Below are 17,787 nucleotides of genomic sequence, written 5' to 3' on the forward strand. Positions count from 1 at the left end.
CAAAGAACCCTCAAAAGGGCAAAGAGTTCCTACAATTCATTATACAAGTAGATGACCCAGTTTATTATGGTGACCGGGCCCAAAAACCTTATATTGTGTGGTTAATTAATGGAAACTTTGCTGTAATCTCCCGTGTGTATTTAGTTAATGTCTTCAACAGAGGACAAGTTTTATAGCCAGAAATTCTGCTGTTCACAATAGAGAAGCTGAAACAGAAGCAAATAAGCACATTGCTGCAGTAGACACAGAACTTAGGCTCAAACTTGCTTGTTTGTAAGCATACCCCAGAAACTATTGGATGCTCGATATATAGCTTCTCATATCATTTGTTAATTGTTATGCTGAAAAATCTTATTATGCACATCAGCTTTCTTGGTGCCATGAAGGAAAGCATGCCAACTCCTATGCAACAGAAATAAGTTCATGGCAACAACAACAACAACAACAAAGCCTTTAAGTCCCAAACAAGTTAGGGTAGGCTAAAATAAGTTCATGGCAACTTAGCCATTTTTTTTTAAACGAGGTCGGCTCCATTGCCATTAACAACAAAGGCAACCTAGCCATTTAACACTACTTCATTTTCACAACTATCCAACAGTCCCATGTTTCCCATTATTCTATGTAACTCATCACGACAATCATCTATGTGAGTGTGGCATTCATCGTCTGCAGAAAACACATGTACCATTTTCTTAATCTCGATCCAGCTAAGCCCGGGCTCCTTTTCAATCATCAGCCCTCTGATCCTTCTCCTAATTTCAGACACACTATCCCATTTTCCTATAGATGCATAAAGGTTTGAAAGAAGTATATGTGTTGAGAGATCATCTGGATCCTGCTCCAGTGCCTGTTCAGCAGCATGAACACCAATTGACAGATCTTTAAATGTCACGCAAGAGCTTAGCAGAATTCTCCATAGCTCAGGATATCTCTTGGCAGAAGGAGATTTATTAATTAAATCAACTGCTTCCTCCAATAAACCTGCCCTACTCAACAAACTCACCATGCTAGTGTAGTGTTTGAACCCTGGTACAATGCCATCATTTATCATACAGAACCAATAAAGCTTTCCTTTCTCAACCAGTCCACAATGGCTACAAGCAGAAAGGAGGGAGATATAAGTTACATGGTCAGGTTGCAGACCACTACGAATCATGTCACCAAATAGTTTGAATGCCATTTCAGAATCCCCATGATTGCCATATCCTCCTATCATAGAATTCCAGCACTTCAAATCTGGCTTCTGTATGGTGCAGAAAACTGAATAGACACCTCGAAGAGTACCATTTTTCGCATACATGTCAACAAGGCTACCAGAGACACAAATATTTCCTTCATAACCACTTTTTACCACTTGAGCATGGAGCATTTCCCCTTGCTTAAGGCCTGCAAGATCTGCCGTGGAATTCAAAGCACTGCTAAGAGAGAAGTTATCAACCTTGTGCCCTACCTGCAGCATGCCAATAAAATATTTCAATGACAGTTCTCCTTCACCTAGTGCAGAATGGCCAGCAACCATCTCAGTCCACATGATAACATCTTTCACCATAACGGAATCAAACAAAATCTGAGCAGAGCCTGGATCCTCATTTGTGAAATACATATTGAGCAGTGTATTCGCAACAAAGACACTGCCCTCCAACCCAACTTTGATCACACCAGCATGAAGTGGTTTGCCACTACACATTGCTGGTAAAGGAGCAGCTGCAGCCACCACAGCTGCAAATGTATACTCATCTGGAGCCAGCCATTCAGAGGACACAGCCTTCAGCTGCACAAAGGCCTGCATTGCGCTCCATCCATCCCCAACACCAGAAAATCCAGCAATTATGGTATTCCATGACACCAAGTCTGGTGTTTCAATCCTCTGAAACACACGCACTGCAGTGCCCAGATCACAACAGCAGCAGTACATATCAAGCAGCGCATTCTGCAGCGGCAAATCAGGATCAAGCTCCTCTGATTTCACCACCCATCCATGTAGCGCGCGCCCATGGTGCAAGTCCCCAGAGCGCCCGCACCCACTCAGCACCGAAGAAAGGGTGCTCTCTGTAGGCGCCAGCCCAGTGCTCACCATCCGGCAGAACTTCCCCAGGGCGCGGTCAAGGTAACCATACCGTACATTGCAGTGCATCACACAGTTCCACGCCACCACATCCGGCGTCATCATTTCGTCGAACACCTGGTTAGCGTCCCTCGGCGACCCGCACCCGGAATACATCTGGAGCAGCGCGGTCGGCACAATGTCGCTGGCGAGGAAGCCGAGCGCCGCAGCCTGCGCGTGCGCGGCGGCACCCGCGCAGCCATCGCGCAGCGCGCCGGCGGCGCGGAGGACGGCGCAGAGGCTTGGGGCGGTGGGGCGGAGACCCGACGCGTGCAGGCCGCGGAAGAGCCCGAAGGCGTCCGGCGCGTGCCTCGGGGTGCGCGAGAGCGCGGAGAGGACGGTGTTGTAGGAGACCACGGAGGCGCACGGCGTGGAGCGGAGGAGGGCGAGGGCGTCGGGGACCGCGGAGAGGCGGCAGTAGAGGGCGAGCAGCTGGTTAGCGAGGAAGGTGGGCGGGCGGGGCGCGGACGGCAGGGACGAGACCACGAGGAGCGCGTGCAGCGCGCGCGCGCGGCGTAGGACGGCGCGCGGCGGGGAGCGGGTGCCGAACAGCGCCTCGCCCGCCGCGGCGAGCGCCGGCTCAAGGCTCTGGAAGCCGAGGCGCAACGACATGGAGAGCGGCGCGCGCGCTGGCTGGCGCAGTGCACCAGGCGGGCGGGCTCCACCCCGTAACCGTTGTCAATCAAAACTCAAGAGACGCGACGCCACTGTGATCCACTAGTCAACATGCGCTAGGCACGGTGGCAGTGTGGCACCGAGCCCTCGTTCTACACCACGATCGGCGGGGAGAGAGTGCCCCACGTTCTACACCTCGCAGCAATGTCGTGTCCTCGCCAATGGCGCCGCGCGGCAGTGGCAGCTTCCGCCCAGGGGGCTGCTTCCACCGCTCCACCATCTGTCGGCTGTCGCGCCGCCTCGCTACATTTGAACATGAGCACCACCTGTCGCAGACTCGCAGCGCACGCTCCCCGAGCCCCGACGTCTCCGAATCTCTCGGCCGCCACCACACGCAGGTGGGCCGTGGGGATCCTCGCCAACGCAACCTTATTCCACCTCTTCCTGGTCGGCACTTGAGATGCCTTACCGTAATGCTGCGCCCGACAGGTCGGCATTTGCTGCTTTGCTGAAGGCGTGCGGTGGTTTGGAGGACTTGGCAGTAAAGACGGGCATGGCATCTGCTTCAAAAGGGGACAATGTCTTTTGGAAGCAGATGCAGTCATAGGAAGACTCTGCCAAGCATTTGCAAGATCCATCAAGATGCTGAAGTGGCAGAAATTACTGCTGCAATATTCTACGCCTAGATCCAGATGATTCATCAGTTTAAATTCTTCTCTCAAATATATATGCTGCCATGTTGAATCAGGGAAATGAGCTGGTGTTTCACTGAAGAACTAAGAGGCAGGGATGACTGTCACTCAACCTATGCATTGAAATGTCCACAAAGCTGTCTAGATACAAGATACTTCACCAACGTGCAGGTATTGCAAATGGAAATCCGATACTCTGTCAAATGATGAACCGTTCATTGGGCATCCTGTTCTATTTAATTCAAATCGAAGAGTGGAAAACAAAAAGGTTCAAACACATTGGCCCCGTTCGGCCAGTAGAATTTTGGCTGAAACTGGCTGAAAAATACTCTTCTGGCTGAATTGTCGTGAGAGAAAAACATTGTTCCGGCTGAAAAAATAAGCCGAACAAACCGAATATGGGGTAAGCCGAAAAGAGCCATTATATCAGGTTTGGATGGAAAAATAAGTGCAGTTCTGCGATCACTTTACCGCTTTTGTTATTTTGACTTGTTATAAAAGTTTCGCAATCAACTAAGCTTCAATCGATTCGAGTTGATCCTCAAGTCTGAGCAGTGCGAAGCATTTGTAGATTTATACCGTAAACTTTGTACAACCTTTGTTCGGGGCAGGGCTTAATTTTTGTTATCCCATGTATGTGTAGAAAATCCGATCGTATTTCCTGCCTCGCAAGGTCAATGGTATATTACCTCTGTCCTAAAAAGAATATAATTCTAGGTGCATTATTAGTTATAAAGCGTTTAAAGTTTTATTATCAAATATATAGATAAAAAATATTAATATTTTTACACCATATAAGGCTACGTTTAGGTCGCGAAATGAAAATTTTTGATGTCACATCGGATGTTTCGAGAGATGTCGGAAGGGATTTTCGGATACTAATAAAAAAACTAATTATATAGCTCACCTGGAAACTGCGAGACGAATTTATTAAGCCTAATTAATCCATCATTAGCGCATGTTAGTTACTGTAACACTTATGGCTAATCATGGACTAATTAGTCTTAAAACATTCGTCTCGCGATTTTTCAACTAAACTGTGCAATTAGTTTTTTTTCGTCTATATTTAATACTCCATACATGTGCCGCAAGATTCGATGGGATCGTTTGGGGTGGAAATTTTTGAAAACTAAACCAGACCTAAGTATATTATGTCTCATGAAAAATATAATAATACTTATTTAATGTCATGACTATTTAGTCAACCTCGAGATACTTTAACTTGGTACTTGTATTAGAATTGTACTATTCTCTGATCGGAGGAAGTACTATATAGGCAGTTCACCTAAAATCCAAAATTTGGTATTATACAAAAAGAAGATCATATCAAACTTATGGTACATGCATGGAGTATTAAATGTTGACGAAATCAAAAACTAATTGCACAGTTTGGTTGTACTTTGCGAGACGAACGTTTTGAGCCTAATTAGTCAACGATTGAACAATTATTACCAAATACAAACGAAATGCTACAGCTGCATGCTACAGGAAATTCAGCGGCGCCAACTTCGGCCGAACTTCGGCCGAACTAAACACGACCATAGTTTGGTAACGAGCCATGAATTCTGAGTGTACCCACAGAACCTAAATCAAGTATAGGAAAAGAAAAATTACGTAAAAAAAAGGAAAAGGAAAAAAACGGGAGTCTTGGATGACTTCTTCCCCGGTCAACAAGATAAGCACCGGTGCTGTCCCCTGCTCTGATGCTCTCCGTCACCGCGCGCGCCCCTCTCCTTTGCCCTTCTTCCCCGTTTTCTCCCGCGGGCCGCGGCCGGCGCCTCCGTGCCCGTGCGTGCCTTTCCCGGTCTCCTCCACCGGCCACCGCGGCCTCGCAATCCGGCAAGGCAATCAGCGCCTCCCCCACCCTCCCTCCACCGCCCTGACCGCACGAGGGAGATCAAACGCGGAGCCCGCCCGTCTCTCTCTCTCTCCAGCGCCCTCGCAATGCCGGGCCTCGCTGCCACCGAGCAGGAAAAGGTCTGGCTGGTGCGGCGCGTCGCCCGCGCCCTCAATCGCCGCGTCACCGACATCGTCGCGCTGCTCTTCAGCTACAAGGTAAAAGCAAAGTTGGTCCCCGTGGCTCGCCCCTTCGCGCGGCCCCTAACCCTAGCTACTGACCCTGTCGGGGGTGCGTCCGTGTGGCTCCGCTTTGTTTCCCAGGGAGCTGGATCGCTCGGCGCTGTCGCGGGGTTCGCCATCGCCGTCGTGTTCGCGTGGAAGTTCCTGCGACCCCGCAGGCCTGCTCCCAAGCGGCCCCCACCTACCCCTGCAGCGGCTCCTGCTGCGACTGTGCCTGCTGCGGCCGAGCCTATCGGTGACTCAGGCAAGGTAGGCTATGGAATGGAATGATGATTCCTGGTATTGTTGATTGCTGCGGCCGGTTAAATTTGTAACGACAAGTTTGTGCTTGACAGGTAGTAACACGGGAAATTGTGGTGAAGCGACTGAGAGGGTGCAGAAAGGTGTGGCTTCTTCCATCGCACCTAAGTTTGTCTTTCAGAAGAGCGAATGTGCGTGCAACTTGGTGTTCTTCAGGGCTATTCCTAGTTTAAAAAGGAAGACAATGCACCTTTGGAATAAATTTTCCATTCAATAATGCTGATAGGTTTGTTTTCAGATAACCGTGTTAGTAATGAAACATTTTAAGGGATTTGTCTTAAGAGGCTGAAGAAATTAGCAGTTGAACACTGCAGTGATCTAATTTGACACGACCTTCCTAAATCATGGCACTGCTTTGGATTAATAAACTCTGTTTGTCGTATCACAGAATTCACCGAATCTCATAAAAATTGCTTGTGCAGGTTACGTGCCAACTTCTCGGTGTTGTTTTTGAGGAGAAAACTCCTGAGGAGCTTCAGGTGTGACTAGCAATGCTCTTCAAGTTTGTATCTCTTGCATAGTCGCCTATCACCAAAGCTAAACCTTCTGCTATCCATCTTTGATGCAGGAACACGCTACAGTTAGACCCTCCGTGGTAGAGTTACTACTGGAAATATCCAGATATTGTGATCTCTACCTGATGGAGACTGTACTTGATGACAAGAGCGAGGTATTAATTTCTTAGTTCACCCTTACATTTATTTGCAGTTTTATATGTTATATGAATGGTTCTGTAATTCGAAGTGACTAATGGAAACTGTAGGAGAACGCTCTCATGGCCCTGGAGGCCTCTGGACTTTTCAGAACTGGTGGCCTGATGAAAGAGAAGGTGACAAGTTCAAACTAAAGAGTGTTGATTCATCATAGTTCATTTACCTTATTGCTCATCATAAAACTTGAACGATACTTCCCCCTGGAGTCCTGATTATTATGTCTATTGCACATAGGATATATAGCATATAAATATCATATATATAATAAAACGGCTGATAGTTGGTACTTGCACCTTTTTTTTAAAAAAAATGTACATGGACATTGAAAGTTCTAGTGGCACTCAGCATATCAGTTCTACTCATCGTACAGAATATTCAATTATGTTTGACGGATGAAAGAATAGTTCCCCTTGCCCATAGTTAGGCCATATGTGTTTCTCCTTATCGACTGGTATCTGGTAATGCTTAGATTGTTTGGTAGTGTTTTACTCTATCTGTTTCTGTCACCTTCATTTGACTTCTAGTGAAAACAATGTATATGCTTTTCAGGTGCTCTTTTGCGGCACTGAAGTTGGTCGAACTTCATTTGTTCGACAGTTGGAGTCAGATTTTCACATAGACACGAACCTTGACATAGTTTCTCAACTATCTGTATGTTATCTTGTATCTTATTTATTTCTGGAGCAGGGGTTTCTTTTGATATACATATGTTAACATTTCCCCCCGTCTATTATCAGCGGTTCATTCGATGCCAACTATTTATTTCCACGGTGGAAGGAGAACAGCTTGCAGGCAACATATTCAATTCTCCAAGTCTTGAGCAGTTCTTCTCTTGAAGGCGGGGCGCAAAGAAAGGGCTTCTGTACTCCAAACAGATGTGCTGATTTAGCAGCACAGTTGTGAGTTGCCACGCCCCCAGCCAAGGCATGGACGAAACAGCCACAGTACTCTTATAGGAGTTAACTTGTGATCATGCAAGATTGTATATTAAGCATAGACAATAAGTTGATAAAAAACATTCTTATTTATTTATTTATTATTTCTAGTAAAATTACATGGAAAAATATAAGGGGGTGTTTGGCACAGCTCCTCCTGAGGGGCTCCTTTGAAGGAGCTAGAGCCGTTTCGGAGAAGCCACAATTTGTTGCTCCTCCAAAACTCCAAAACGGATTTGGCCCTTCTCCAGAAAAATGTTTGGCAGGGCTTCTCCGGGGAGCCAGAGCCGGGGAAGAGCCCTGCCAAACCGGCTCTAAATACCTAAATATCGAAGCTACTCCTATAGGTATGTCTAGCCGTCTTGCTTTCCACGTAGCTTATAAGTTGAAAAAAGATGTCTAGTCCTCTTCCTTTCCACCTAACTTAAGCTGAAAAAAGATAGTTAAAACATGACTTAAGCTGAAAAAGATAGTTAAAACAGGGGATGAGTATGGTACTCGGCAAACAGGTGCTACACATGACCATAAGATTTCCCAATCCGGAAATCACTGGTAAAATTTCACGCTTTCACTATACAGGATGTCACGGTATTGGAGCTTGTAGGAACTTGTAGGAACGAGGTGAGTACTACAGTATTAAACTAGATTTTTTTTTTTTTTTGCAAACATCTTTTTATTGACTAAATAATTTTTAAAAACGTTGAATGTATACAACAAAATTGTTGAGTTAGATAATGAAAAGAAAGATGCCGTTGTTACACAAAATTGATGAAAGAATTAAACATAATAAAGTAACCACAAAGATTACAAGGGAAATATAAAGAAAGATTGGAAAATAAAGAAAAATGGCTGATTATTTCCCACGAGCTAGGCTGCTCATATATCCATATCCGTAGGCCTGATGCTCCCCGTTGGCATACATGGCTGGTCCATTACTTTCTCTTCCGTTTTGTATCATACCCGCTAAGGCCTCGTTTAGGTGCAAAGTGTTTTATTATTATTGGATAAACAGTTAAACACTGTGGTCTGTAAAATACTTTGGTTTTTAGAAGCTATTTGGTGTTTGGATACAACAAACTCTGTAGTCTCTCAAGCACAATTTTGCATGTTGTAGGTCTATAAAACGAATAGTTTATTGATACCACAGTTTTCTAAAGTTAAATCATCCAAACATGTCCTAACTTTTATTTTTCGCACTGACCCATTAGGTGTACACATGTAGAGCTACTATGCTGGATCCGCCCCTGCCGTATTTATAGATTTCCAGATAATTGGAATGGATCGGATCTGGTGAGGAAGCACTTCACCTTCATTGAGTCCCAAGAGAACACAGCCTTGCATGAGGCATCTGCACTGCAACTGCATTGGACGCCAAGACACCAACAGGAACAGGATCACCTTGTGTCAGTGTCACAGAACTTGTTACATTTCTTGAGTCAAACAGTACAACTGAACTGAGTTGCTCCATGAACATCTTATGGTTCCATCATAGCATGTACAGTAATTATAATAATAGATAGAGCAGAGAACCATCTTGGCAATGATTTGGCGACCTGGGTTAGGTGTCCTTTTTTGCCGCCACGCACACTCAAGTTCACCGCCTCCTTGTAGCTGCCACAGCTAATCCCTCGGCGGCGCTGCTGCTGCTACAATGATCTGCGGAGAGAGGATGCAGCTGCAGCAGCTTTAGCTGAAGCGAACACTTCCAAACAGGGTATGGAGTTGTACAAAGTCAAATTGTTCCATGTCTGCACACACAGAAGCACAACAGAGACAAGGTCACGAGTAAAAATATGTACGGCAAAAAACAGAGTAAGAGAACATGGAAATAACAGTGGGTTGAAAATAAACTTAGATCCAGAGTTTGGAAGACCCGTATGGCAGACAGCATAAAACTCAGAAAGCACAAAATCCCTTAAGGACAAGCAAGCTAGCCTTCAATCAATGCATTGCTCTCTAAGTAGATTCCAAATGCTTTGAAAGAACAAAATCTTTTTATATAGCTTAAGTTCTAGGTATAACCACTGAAGGTTACATTTATTTTCTTTCAATTCAACTTATTCTCCAAGTGCTCAGCAAGAATCAAACTTTGCCCTGTTCGCTTCGCTGAAAAGCCAGGCTGAAAAGTACTGTTTGCTGATTTGTTGTGAGAAAAAAACAATGTACCATGGCTGATAAGCCGGGCTGATAAGTTCAAGCTAAAGGTGGCAGGTGTAAACCTTCAACTTTCCAGGTGATCGGTACGTTGTTCATCATGTACACAAAACCAAATGGAACATTTAATACAAAATTGTTTTCTCAAATGAGTGACCCCACTAAAAAACCTCTCAAGACTGTTCCTGTCTAGCACAATGACCATCCATATCCTGGAAGTCTTACCTTTGGCTAAACACCAATTGATATTCTGGCTTTGGGAAATCAAATATACCAAATGACTTACAGTGGCTGTGAGGGAAAAAAGTTCTGGACAGAGGTACATAGCTCATCTAATGATATTTGGATCCTTCAAAGAAATGAGGCACAGCTGAAAATTTGGGTAGGTTGTTATGAAGGAAATTGAATTGTGTCAATATGGATTTATTGAGCACAGAACTCTTGAGTGTATATAAAAAAGATTACTTCATGGAATATATGTGGTATCTGTGTTAATGATGTGTAGTGGGCATGACATGATGCGACATTTTAAACAAAATCCCATAAAAAGGAATAGACTTGCACTGATCAACTTGAAAATAATCTTTGGATCCGAATAGATGGAAAAGGTCGCAACACAAAAGCCAGTTGTATACTCCACAGCCCCAGTGAGCTAACTAACAACAACAACAAAGGCTTCCATGAAGATTGCTGACAAGAAAATGTTCCAAGTTTGAAGTCAAAAGATCTCACCAGTCCTTAAGAGCATGTTAAATTCCAATCCATTTCCTCTGCCAGTTCTCCAGGCAACACTGACCAGGGACAAATGGAATTACAAGAGCAGAAGAGCCATTAACAACACTGCCTTCCATTGCCTCCTACTGCACATAAGCATCATCTGTGTCATCATCTCCTTCTGAATCCTCACTGTGCCATTCCTCCTCAAGCTGATCCTCAATCTCTGCTTTTGCATCCTTGCAACCTGCATCCTCCCTGTATTTCTGCAGTGCCTCTCTCTTCCTATTCAAGTCCTCTAAATACTGCTTATGCCCCTCTTCCATGATTGCCACAAATCTCTCCTTCAGCTCAAGCATTGGGTCTCTATCCACAAGCACCCCGTTCTGATCATAGCTTCCCTCAATACTGCTGTCTTGATGCCACCCTTAAGTGATACATAGAAGATGCCTGGGTGCCTTGTGAATGCATTAGCAAATTCATTGGGCAGCCTATACTCAGCACAGAATTTCCCAATAATTGGCACCGCCATCCTTCCCTGTACTGTCAGGGACAACACCTCATGTAAAACGCCAATGGTTCGCTTCTCAGCCTCCGGAGATGCCGGATGCAGCCCGGATGCATCTACATAAGATGAGATATATGGCAACTCAAGCCAATCCCTCGCCCACTCCCTCATTTTCTCCTTGAGGTAGAACCCCTTCGGCAATTTAACAGTGAAGTTTGGCCTCGGCCTAATTCCGACGACATCGGCCTCCTTGTCAGCCTGAACTTCGATCACCGACTTGGCCAGTCTATCGTCCCAAGCAACCAACTCGAGGAACGCGTTCCCGGACGCGTCAGGCCCGGGGTCACCGACGAGGCGGAAGAGGCCGGGGTACCTCGGGACCAGCGAGACGAGGAAGTCGTCGGGGATGCCGAAGTCGCGCTTGGCGGCGGCTATCTTGGTGACGGGCAGAGCACGCGTGGAGGAGATCATGATGAGCTTGGCAAGCCTGGAGGCGAGGAGCGGGGCGTGCAGCTCGTAGAGGCGGGAGGCGAAGTCGAGGAAAGCGAGGAGGTGCGGGGAGGGCGAGGCGACGGGCTCCGGGGGAGCGGAGACGGCGAGGAGGGTGGGGTAGCGCCTGAGGAACGTGGGGACGCGGACGGGGAGCTTGAGGCGCTCGCGGCGCTTGGTGAGATAGCGGAAGAGGAGGCGGCGGCCCGGGGAGAGGAGCACCTCGCGGACGAGGAGGGACGCTTGGCGGAAGCGGCGGTCCCGGGCGATGGCGGCGTCGAGGGCGGGGTCGCGCTTCCACGGGACCTTTAGCGAGGATATACACCGGGCGGCGGAGAGCCAGACCGGGACCAGGACCAAGCGGCTGGCGGCGCGCGCCGCCGCGGCGACTGCCGGGAGAAGCATTCGGCGAGGCAGCCGAAGGTGGAGGAATCTGGAGAGGGAGATGACAGCAAAGCCCGACAGCGAGTGGGAGCGGCACAGGCGTATAGGCCGCAGGCAAGCGGCAACGCCGCGCCGCCTCCACGCCGTCCGCGTGCGGCGGCCGCTCCACTCCCCAGTCCCTAGCCGCCTTGCTCGTCGGCTCCTCCCGTGTGAGGTGTGAGCTGTGACCGAAGAGTGAGGACCATAGAGCAGAGAGAGCCCAGAAACAAGACGATGGGCTTTACCGCTTGACTCCTTCATGCCGTGCCCAAGTTGCAGCCCAAGTACACACGTAACACCGGGCCGGGCCAAATTCACTCGTGCCGACCTAGTCGGACATCTATGATATATGTGTATTGGACTACTCTGCTCCACCTTTTTCAGCTCTGCTCCACCAACTCCACCACAGAGCAGCTCCACTGTGGAGTTTTTGGAGCAAGTGAACCTGTTTGGCACGCAGTTTAGCTCCAGCTCTGGAAACATGAGGTTTCTATATGAAAGGTCTACTATGCCTCTGATCGATGTTTGGTGTATGTTCTGTTGTATTCAGAGCATGTGTAATTAAATATTTTTTTTACCAATTCAAATATGGTGTAAATATTATAATCTCATTTAATTTATTGGAGAAAAGTAAAAAACAAATATTTCGGCCAAATAATTCCATACTTTTGTCATGTAAATTTCAAAGCACTTGATGGATAATTGACAAAGTTCATATTTCGGATACAAATAATTGTCCATACATAAATAGTAACTGTAATTAAAAACTGAATACTAATTCAGATTAAAAAATGAAATTAAAACTGAAAATGCTAACTGAAATTTAAAACTAAAATTACATACTGAAATTTGCTACCGAAATTAAAAACTGAAATCATGCAGAAACTGATTGAGCACTAATGAAATGCAAATTATGAGACTCTGTGTAGCCACTATCATTTTTCTGAAGTACACTTCTACCATGTGAAGTCCACTGTGTAATTATTTTTGCCAGCAATTTCTAAAACTTGGATTCGGTACTCTTATCGGCACCTTCTTCAGTACAAATCATGTGATCCAGCAATACAGCTACAAGACTAGTGGGTGAGCCCGTTCAATCAGCGTTGCCACATCAGGCTAGCCGAGAAAGGCCTGCTGTGCGAGTCAGTAGAGCTAGACCTCTGCAAATCTCCTCCCCTGCTCAAACCCCATCCACAAGAAGATCCAGGTCCTTCACGGCGGATGCCCCGTCTGAGATGCCGGATGCAGTTGGGCTAGCGCCGTCGGGGGTGCGGCCATGCGGGGTAGCGCCTGGGTGGGTGGCAGTCGAGCGAGGTGGGGGTGGCGCTGACGAGTTCCAGGGTGGTTGCGCCTCCGGGTGGCCGTCCGCCTCCGCCTCCGGGGGGCCGTCCGTATCCACCCGCGACACCGCCACCACCCAGGCCACCATGGCGATGTGGAGGCCGCCGCAGCTGGGGGCCGCCATGCGCGCAGGTCAGGCCGAGCGCCGGGCCAGCATCCAGCCGCCACCGCGGGGCCGCAGGGGCGGGGAACGGGGGTCACGCGGTGGGCGGCACAGCCACGGAGGCGGGAGGAGCTCGGACCAGAGCGGACGTGATGAGGACATCGCCACGCTGGACACATCGACGCCATGGTCTTCCCCAAGTTGCAATTCGTTTCCAACTCAGCTGCCACGTCGTCCTCGGATTCAGCAGACACGTCGTCACTGTTTCGGTCATAACTTCCTCATACGACATCGAAACGGGCCGTTCTTGGATGCGTTGGAAAGGGGACGACGACGCCGTCGTTTTGGATCTGGTCCCAGCTCCAGAAGGTCCGTGGATCATTCTGTGTGACCACGGCAAGGTGCTGCGTCACCTATTTGGGCCAACTTGGCCATGTATCGTGTCGGGCCTTAAGCCCAAGTTGTGGGCGCCCAACCCCTGGCCGTCCCCAACCCTAGGTCGAGTCTTAGACTATAAACACAGCCGCCGCCGCTGCTACACAATGGGGGTTTTGTTTAGAGTTTAGTTTTCCATCGAGAAACTGAATCGTTCATTGTAACTGTGGTGACAAATCCTTTTGCAGTGATCCAGGGCCCCCGTTCTTGATCTCCTCCACTGTGTCGATTAGTCCTTTGGAACCGAGTTCTTGAACCCTCTATTGATATTCGTGTCATTCATATTTGCAATTTCAGATTGCGTGTTTTACCTTCTTGCTTGTGCTCTTCGATTCGCTTGCAGGAAAAGCCTTCTTGGCGAGGTCAATCAAGTTGTGCTTGGTTGATAACCAACGGAGCAGTGGTGTAACGGTTGCAGGGTTCGAATCGTGTCTGATTTGAAGCCGGATCGCCAACGTCGAGATCTCCACAAATCGAACTTACCGACTACCTCTCGGAAGATCGGGCCTGTACACATCAATTGGTATCAGATATTTCAGGTTTACCGCGAGGTATAATCTCGTTTGCCTTAGATTCATATTTGTTCATTACCTAGAGTCCACAAAAAGCCCAAAAATATTTCAATTTCCGCTGTCCTATCGCCCTTTGTGCCTTTGCAATTTCGTTTCAGATTCGTGTTGTTGAGTTTGTGTCCGTGGTCGAGTCTTGTTGCTGGTTTAGGATTGTGTTCGTGGTCGTAGTTCAATCGCCCGTTGCTGTGATTTTGTTTTCCGCCGCTATCCCATCCACCGTTCCCAAACAACAAGTCGAAGCCACCACATTACTCGACTTGCCCCGCTAGCCGCCTTGTGTAACTTCTCGCCGCCGCGCAAACCCTAGATAGGTTGCTGTGCCTCAAACTTGGAATGTTTTAAAGCAACGTATGAAATCTCGTTTTGTTCCTCCTTATTACCAACGTGATTTACGTTTGAAACTACAAACTTTAAAACAAGGTGATAAAGGAGTAGAAGCATACTATCAAGAATTGATTATTGGTTTAGCACGTTGTGGTATAAATGAAGATGATGATGATGCTAGTGCTAGATTTTTTGGTGGTTTAAACCATGATATACAGAACATACTTGATTACAAAGAATGGCGCAATTTTTCCCAATTGTATCATCTTGCTATTAAGGCCGAACGAGAAGTACAGGGACGCAAACAACACCAGCCTTTCAGGACTAACAATGGGAGGAATTTTCAGCAGCGTTCCGAGCCGGAGACGCCCAAGCTTCCTGTTGCACCACAGCCATCTACACCTCCATTTTCTTCCGGGGTAAGTAAATTGTCTAATGTGCAGTTTCCACAGCTGAAGAAAGGTGGCACTCCGGGTGCTTCTACTAGCTCCTCCTCGTCCAGCTCTAAAATCATTTGCCACCGATGCAAAGGCATGGGACATGTCATGAAGGAATGCCCCAGTCGTCGCGCTTTCATTGCTACCGAGGATGGATATGTAAGTGCTAGTGATGTTGAAGATGATTTAGCCCTTGCTGCTAACATTGATGCAGATCCCATCGAGGGCGATCATGACAAGGAGGCCATCATCATTGACTCTGTGGCTGCTGCCGCGGACTACCCTAGCCTTCTTGTGCAGCGTGTGTTGAGTACACGTGTGGGTCATGAAGACGAGATGAAGATCCAACGCCACAATTTGTTCCACATGTATCTCATTGTGCAGGGTTGTCGTGTTCTCACTATCATTGATAGCGGGAGTTGCAACAACTTGGTGAGTTCAGATTTGGTTGACAAGCTTGGCTTGACCACACGACAACATTCGTATCCATATAAACTTCAATGGTTCAATAATAGTGGTAAGACTAAGGTAACTAAATCAGCACGCATTAGCTTTTTCACAGGCTCTTATCATGATACTGCTGATTTTGATGTTGTTCCTATGCAAGCTTGTTCCATTTTGTTAGGTCGCCCATGGGAATTTGATAATGATGCCTTACACCATGGTAGAACTAATACATACACTATCATACATAAGGACAAGAAAATTACATTGCTGCCTTTGTCTCCTTCGGATATTATTAAACATGCTAATGAGATCAAAAATAAACCTCCAACAGACATTGCTAAAAATAATGGGATTAAGTTAAAAGGAGGTGCTTTTCTTGCTACAACTCCTGCTACTGCTGAGTTATGTGATAATCCTGATGCACCATGTTATACTATGTTTTGTCAACCTTTTATGTCTGGTGCATTGCCTGCTGTCACTAACCTTTTGCAGGAGTTCGCTGATGATGGGATGGAGTCGAGGACGACTCCAATTTTACAAGGAGGGGATGATGAGGACATCGCCAAGATGGAGTCGAGGACGACTCCAATTCAAGAAGGGGAGGATGATGAGGACATCGCCACGCTGGACACATCGACGCCATGGTCTTCCCCAAGTTGCAATTCGTTTCCAACTCAGCTGCCACGTCGTCCTCGGATTCAGCAGACACGTCGTCACTGTTTCGGTCATAACTTCCTCATACGACATCGAAACGGGCCGTTCTTGGATGCGTTGGAAAGGGGACGACGACGCCGTCGTTTTGGATCTGGTCCCAGCTCCAGAAGGTCCGTGGATCATTCTGTGTGACCACGGCAAGGTGCTGCGTCACCTATTTGGGCCAACTTGGCCATGTATCGTGTCGGGCCTTAAGCCCAAGTTGTGGGCGCCCAACCCCTGGCCGTCCCCAACCCTAGGTCGAGTCTTAGACTATAAACACAGCCGCCGCCGCTGCTACACAATGGGGGTTTTGTTTAGAGTTTAGTTTTCCATCGAGAAACTGAATCGTTCATTGTAACTGTGGTGACAAATCCTTTTGCAGTGATCCAGGGCCCCCGTTCTTGATCTCCTCCACTGTGTCGATTAGTCCTTTGGAACCGAGTTCTTGAACCCTCTATTGATATTCGCGTCATTCATATTTGCAATTTCAGATTGCGTGTTTTACCTTCTTGCTTGTGCTCTTCGATTCGCTTGCAGGAAAAGCCTTCTTGGCGAGGTCAATCAAGTTGTGCTTGGTTGATAACCAACGGAGCAGTGGTGTAACGGTTGCAGGGTTCGAATCGTGTCTGATTTGAAGCCGGATCGCCAACGTCGAGATCTCCACAAATCGAACTTACCGACTACCTCTCGGAAGATCGGGCCTGTACACATCAGGACGGGCGGGGAGCGCGGGCCCGGTGACCTCCGACGAGCTCCAGCGGGAGGGGCACCGGTTGCCGGTTGCGTTCCGCCAGCAACGCCGGATTCGTTGGCCCGTATGCGCTGCCGGAACGAAAGGGGAAAGAAGCAGTTGGGGGCGACGGGAGGAAATAGAATGAAACGGTATCTGCGTAACAAGTGGCAATTGTGGGTAATTATCTCCAACTCCACGAGAACATGCAAAACGCTGGTTTGTGGAGTACCCTTTGGGAGCTCCGTGAAAAACATGGAGTTGGACCAAAACTCCATCTTTTTTGGGGAGCAGAGTTGGTGGAGTTGGACCCGTTTGACAGAAAAGTTTAGGAGCAGAGCTACAAAAGGTAGAGCGGAGCGGTCCCAAACAGGCCCTAAGGGCCTTTTAGGTGGTAGGGCTCTGCTCCTCTGAAAATGGCTCCGGCTCTCCTCTGAAGGAGCAGCTCCTCTAGAGGAGCTGAAGCCGTTCTGGAAAACATTTGGCAAAACGGCTCCATCGCACTAGACGACGTGAACCCACAGCAAGAAGTCGCGCGAAGCTCGTTTTTTAGCTTCTCCTGCGCAGGCAAAAAATGGCTCCGGCTCTTGACATGCTCCCCATGCAGAGCCTTTTTTAAAACAGGCGTTCAGAGCTGAAGCCCCTGCAGGAGCCAGAGCTGAAGCCCCTGCAGGAGCCCTACCAAAGAGGCTCTAAGAGTTCGTATGTTTTAAGGGTCTGTTTGGCAGGGCTTTGACTCCTCTGAAAATGGCTCCGGCTCCTCTGAAGGAGTAGCTTCTCTGGAGATGCTGAAGCCATTCCGTAAAACGTTTGGCAAAACGGCTCCTTCGCACTAGACGACGTGAATCCACAGCAAGGAGCCGCTCAAAGCTTGTTTTTGAGGCTTCTCCTGCGCAGGCAAAAAAATAGCTCCGGCTCTTGACCGACTCCCCATGCGAAACCCTTTTCAAAACAGACGTTTGGCACAGCTTCTACA

General features: G+C 47.7%; 2 protein-coding genes and 1 pseudogene across 2 annotated transcripts; 1 reads left to right on the forward strand and 2 right to left on the reverse strand.

Moving 5' to 3' along the window:
• Positions 1 to 294: 294 nt before the first annotated feature.
• LOC136494543 (pentatricopeptide repeat-containing protein At3g50420-like) lies at positions 295 to 2,735 on the reverse strand. Its single transcript, XM_066490693.1, has one exon. It carries the CDS (start codon positions 2,714 to 2,716, stop codon positions 557 to 559), a length of 2,160 nt encoding a protein of 719 aa, XP_066346790.1. The 5' UTR covers positions 2,717 to 2,735; the 3' UTR covers positions 295 to 556.
• Positions 2,736 to 5,115: 2,380 nt separating this feature from the next.
• Positions 5,116 to 7,614, forward strand: LOC136494083 (peroxisome biogenesis protein 22-like). The gene is made up of 8 exons (XM_066490227.1): positions 5,116 to 5,466; positions 5,572 to 5,739; positions 5,826 to 5,873; positions 6,213 to 6,269; positions 6,359 to 6,460; positions 6,554 to 6,619; positions 7,053 to 7,154; positions 7,241 to 7,614. The coding sequence occupies exons 1-8, from the start codon at positions 5,356 to 5,358 to the stop codon at positions 7,337 to 7,339; spliced, it is 753 nt and encodes a 250-aa protein (XP_066346324.1). The 5' UTR covers positions 5,116 to 5,355; the 3' UTR covers positions 7,340 to 7,614.
• An 884-nt stretch (positions 7,615 to 8,498) lies between these two features.
• LOC136494085 (protein WHAT'S THIS FACTOR 1 homolog, chloroplastic-like) lies at positions 8,499 to 11,907 on the reverse strand (annotated as a pseudogene).
• Positions 11,908 to 17,787: the final 5,880 nt, after the last annotated feature.

Source organism: Miscanthus floridulus, chromosome 11 (assembly GCF_019320115.1).
Source record: "Miscanthus floridulus cultivar M001 chromosome 11, ASM1932011v1, whole genome shotgun sequence".
Taxonomy (NCBI): Eukaryota; Viridiplantae; Streptophyta; class Magnoliopsida; order Poales; family Poaceae; genus Miscanthus; species Miscanthus floridulus.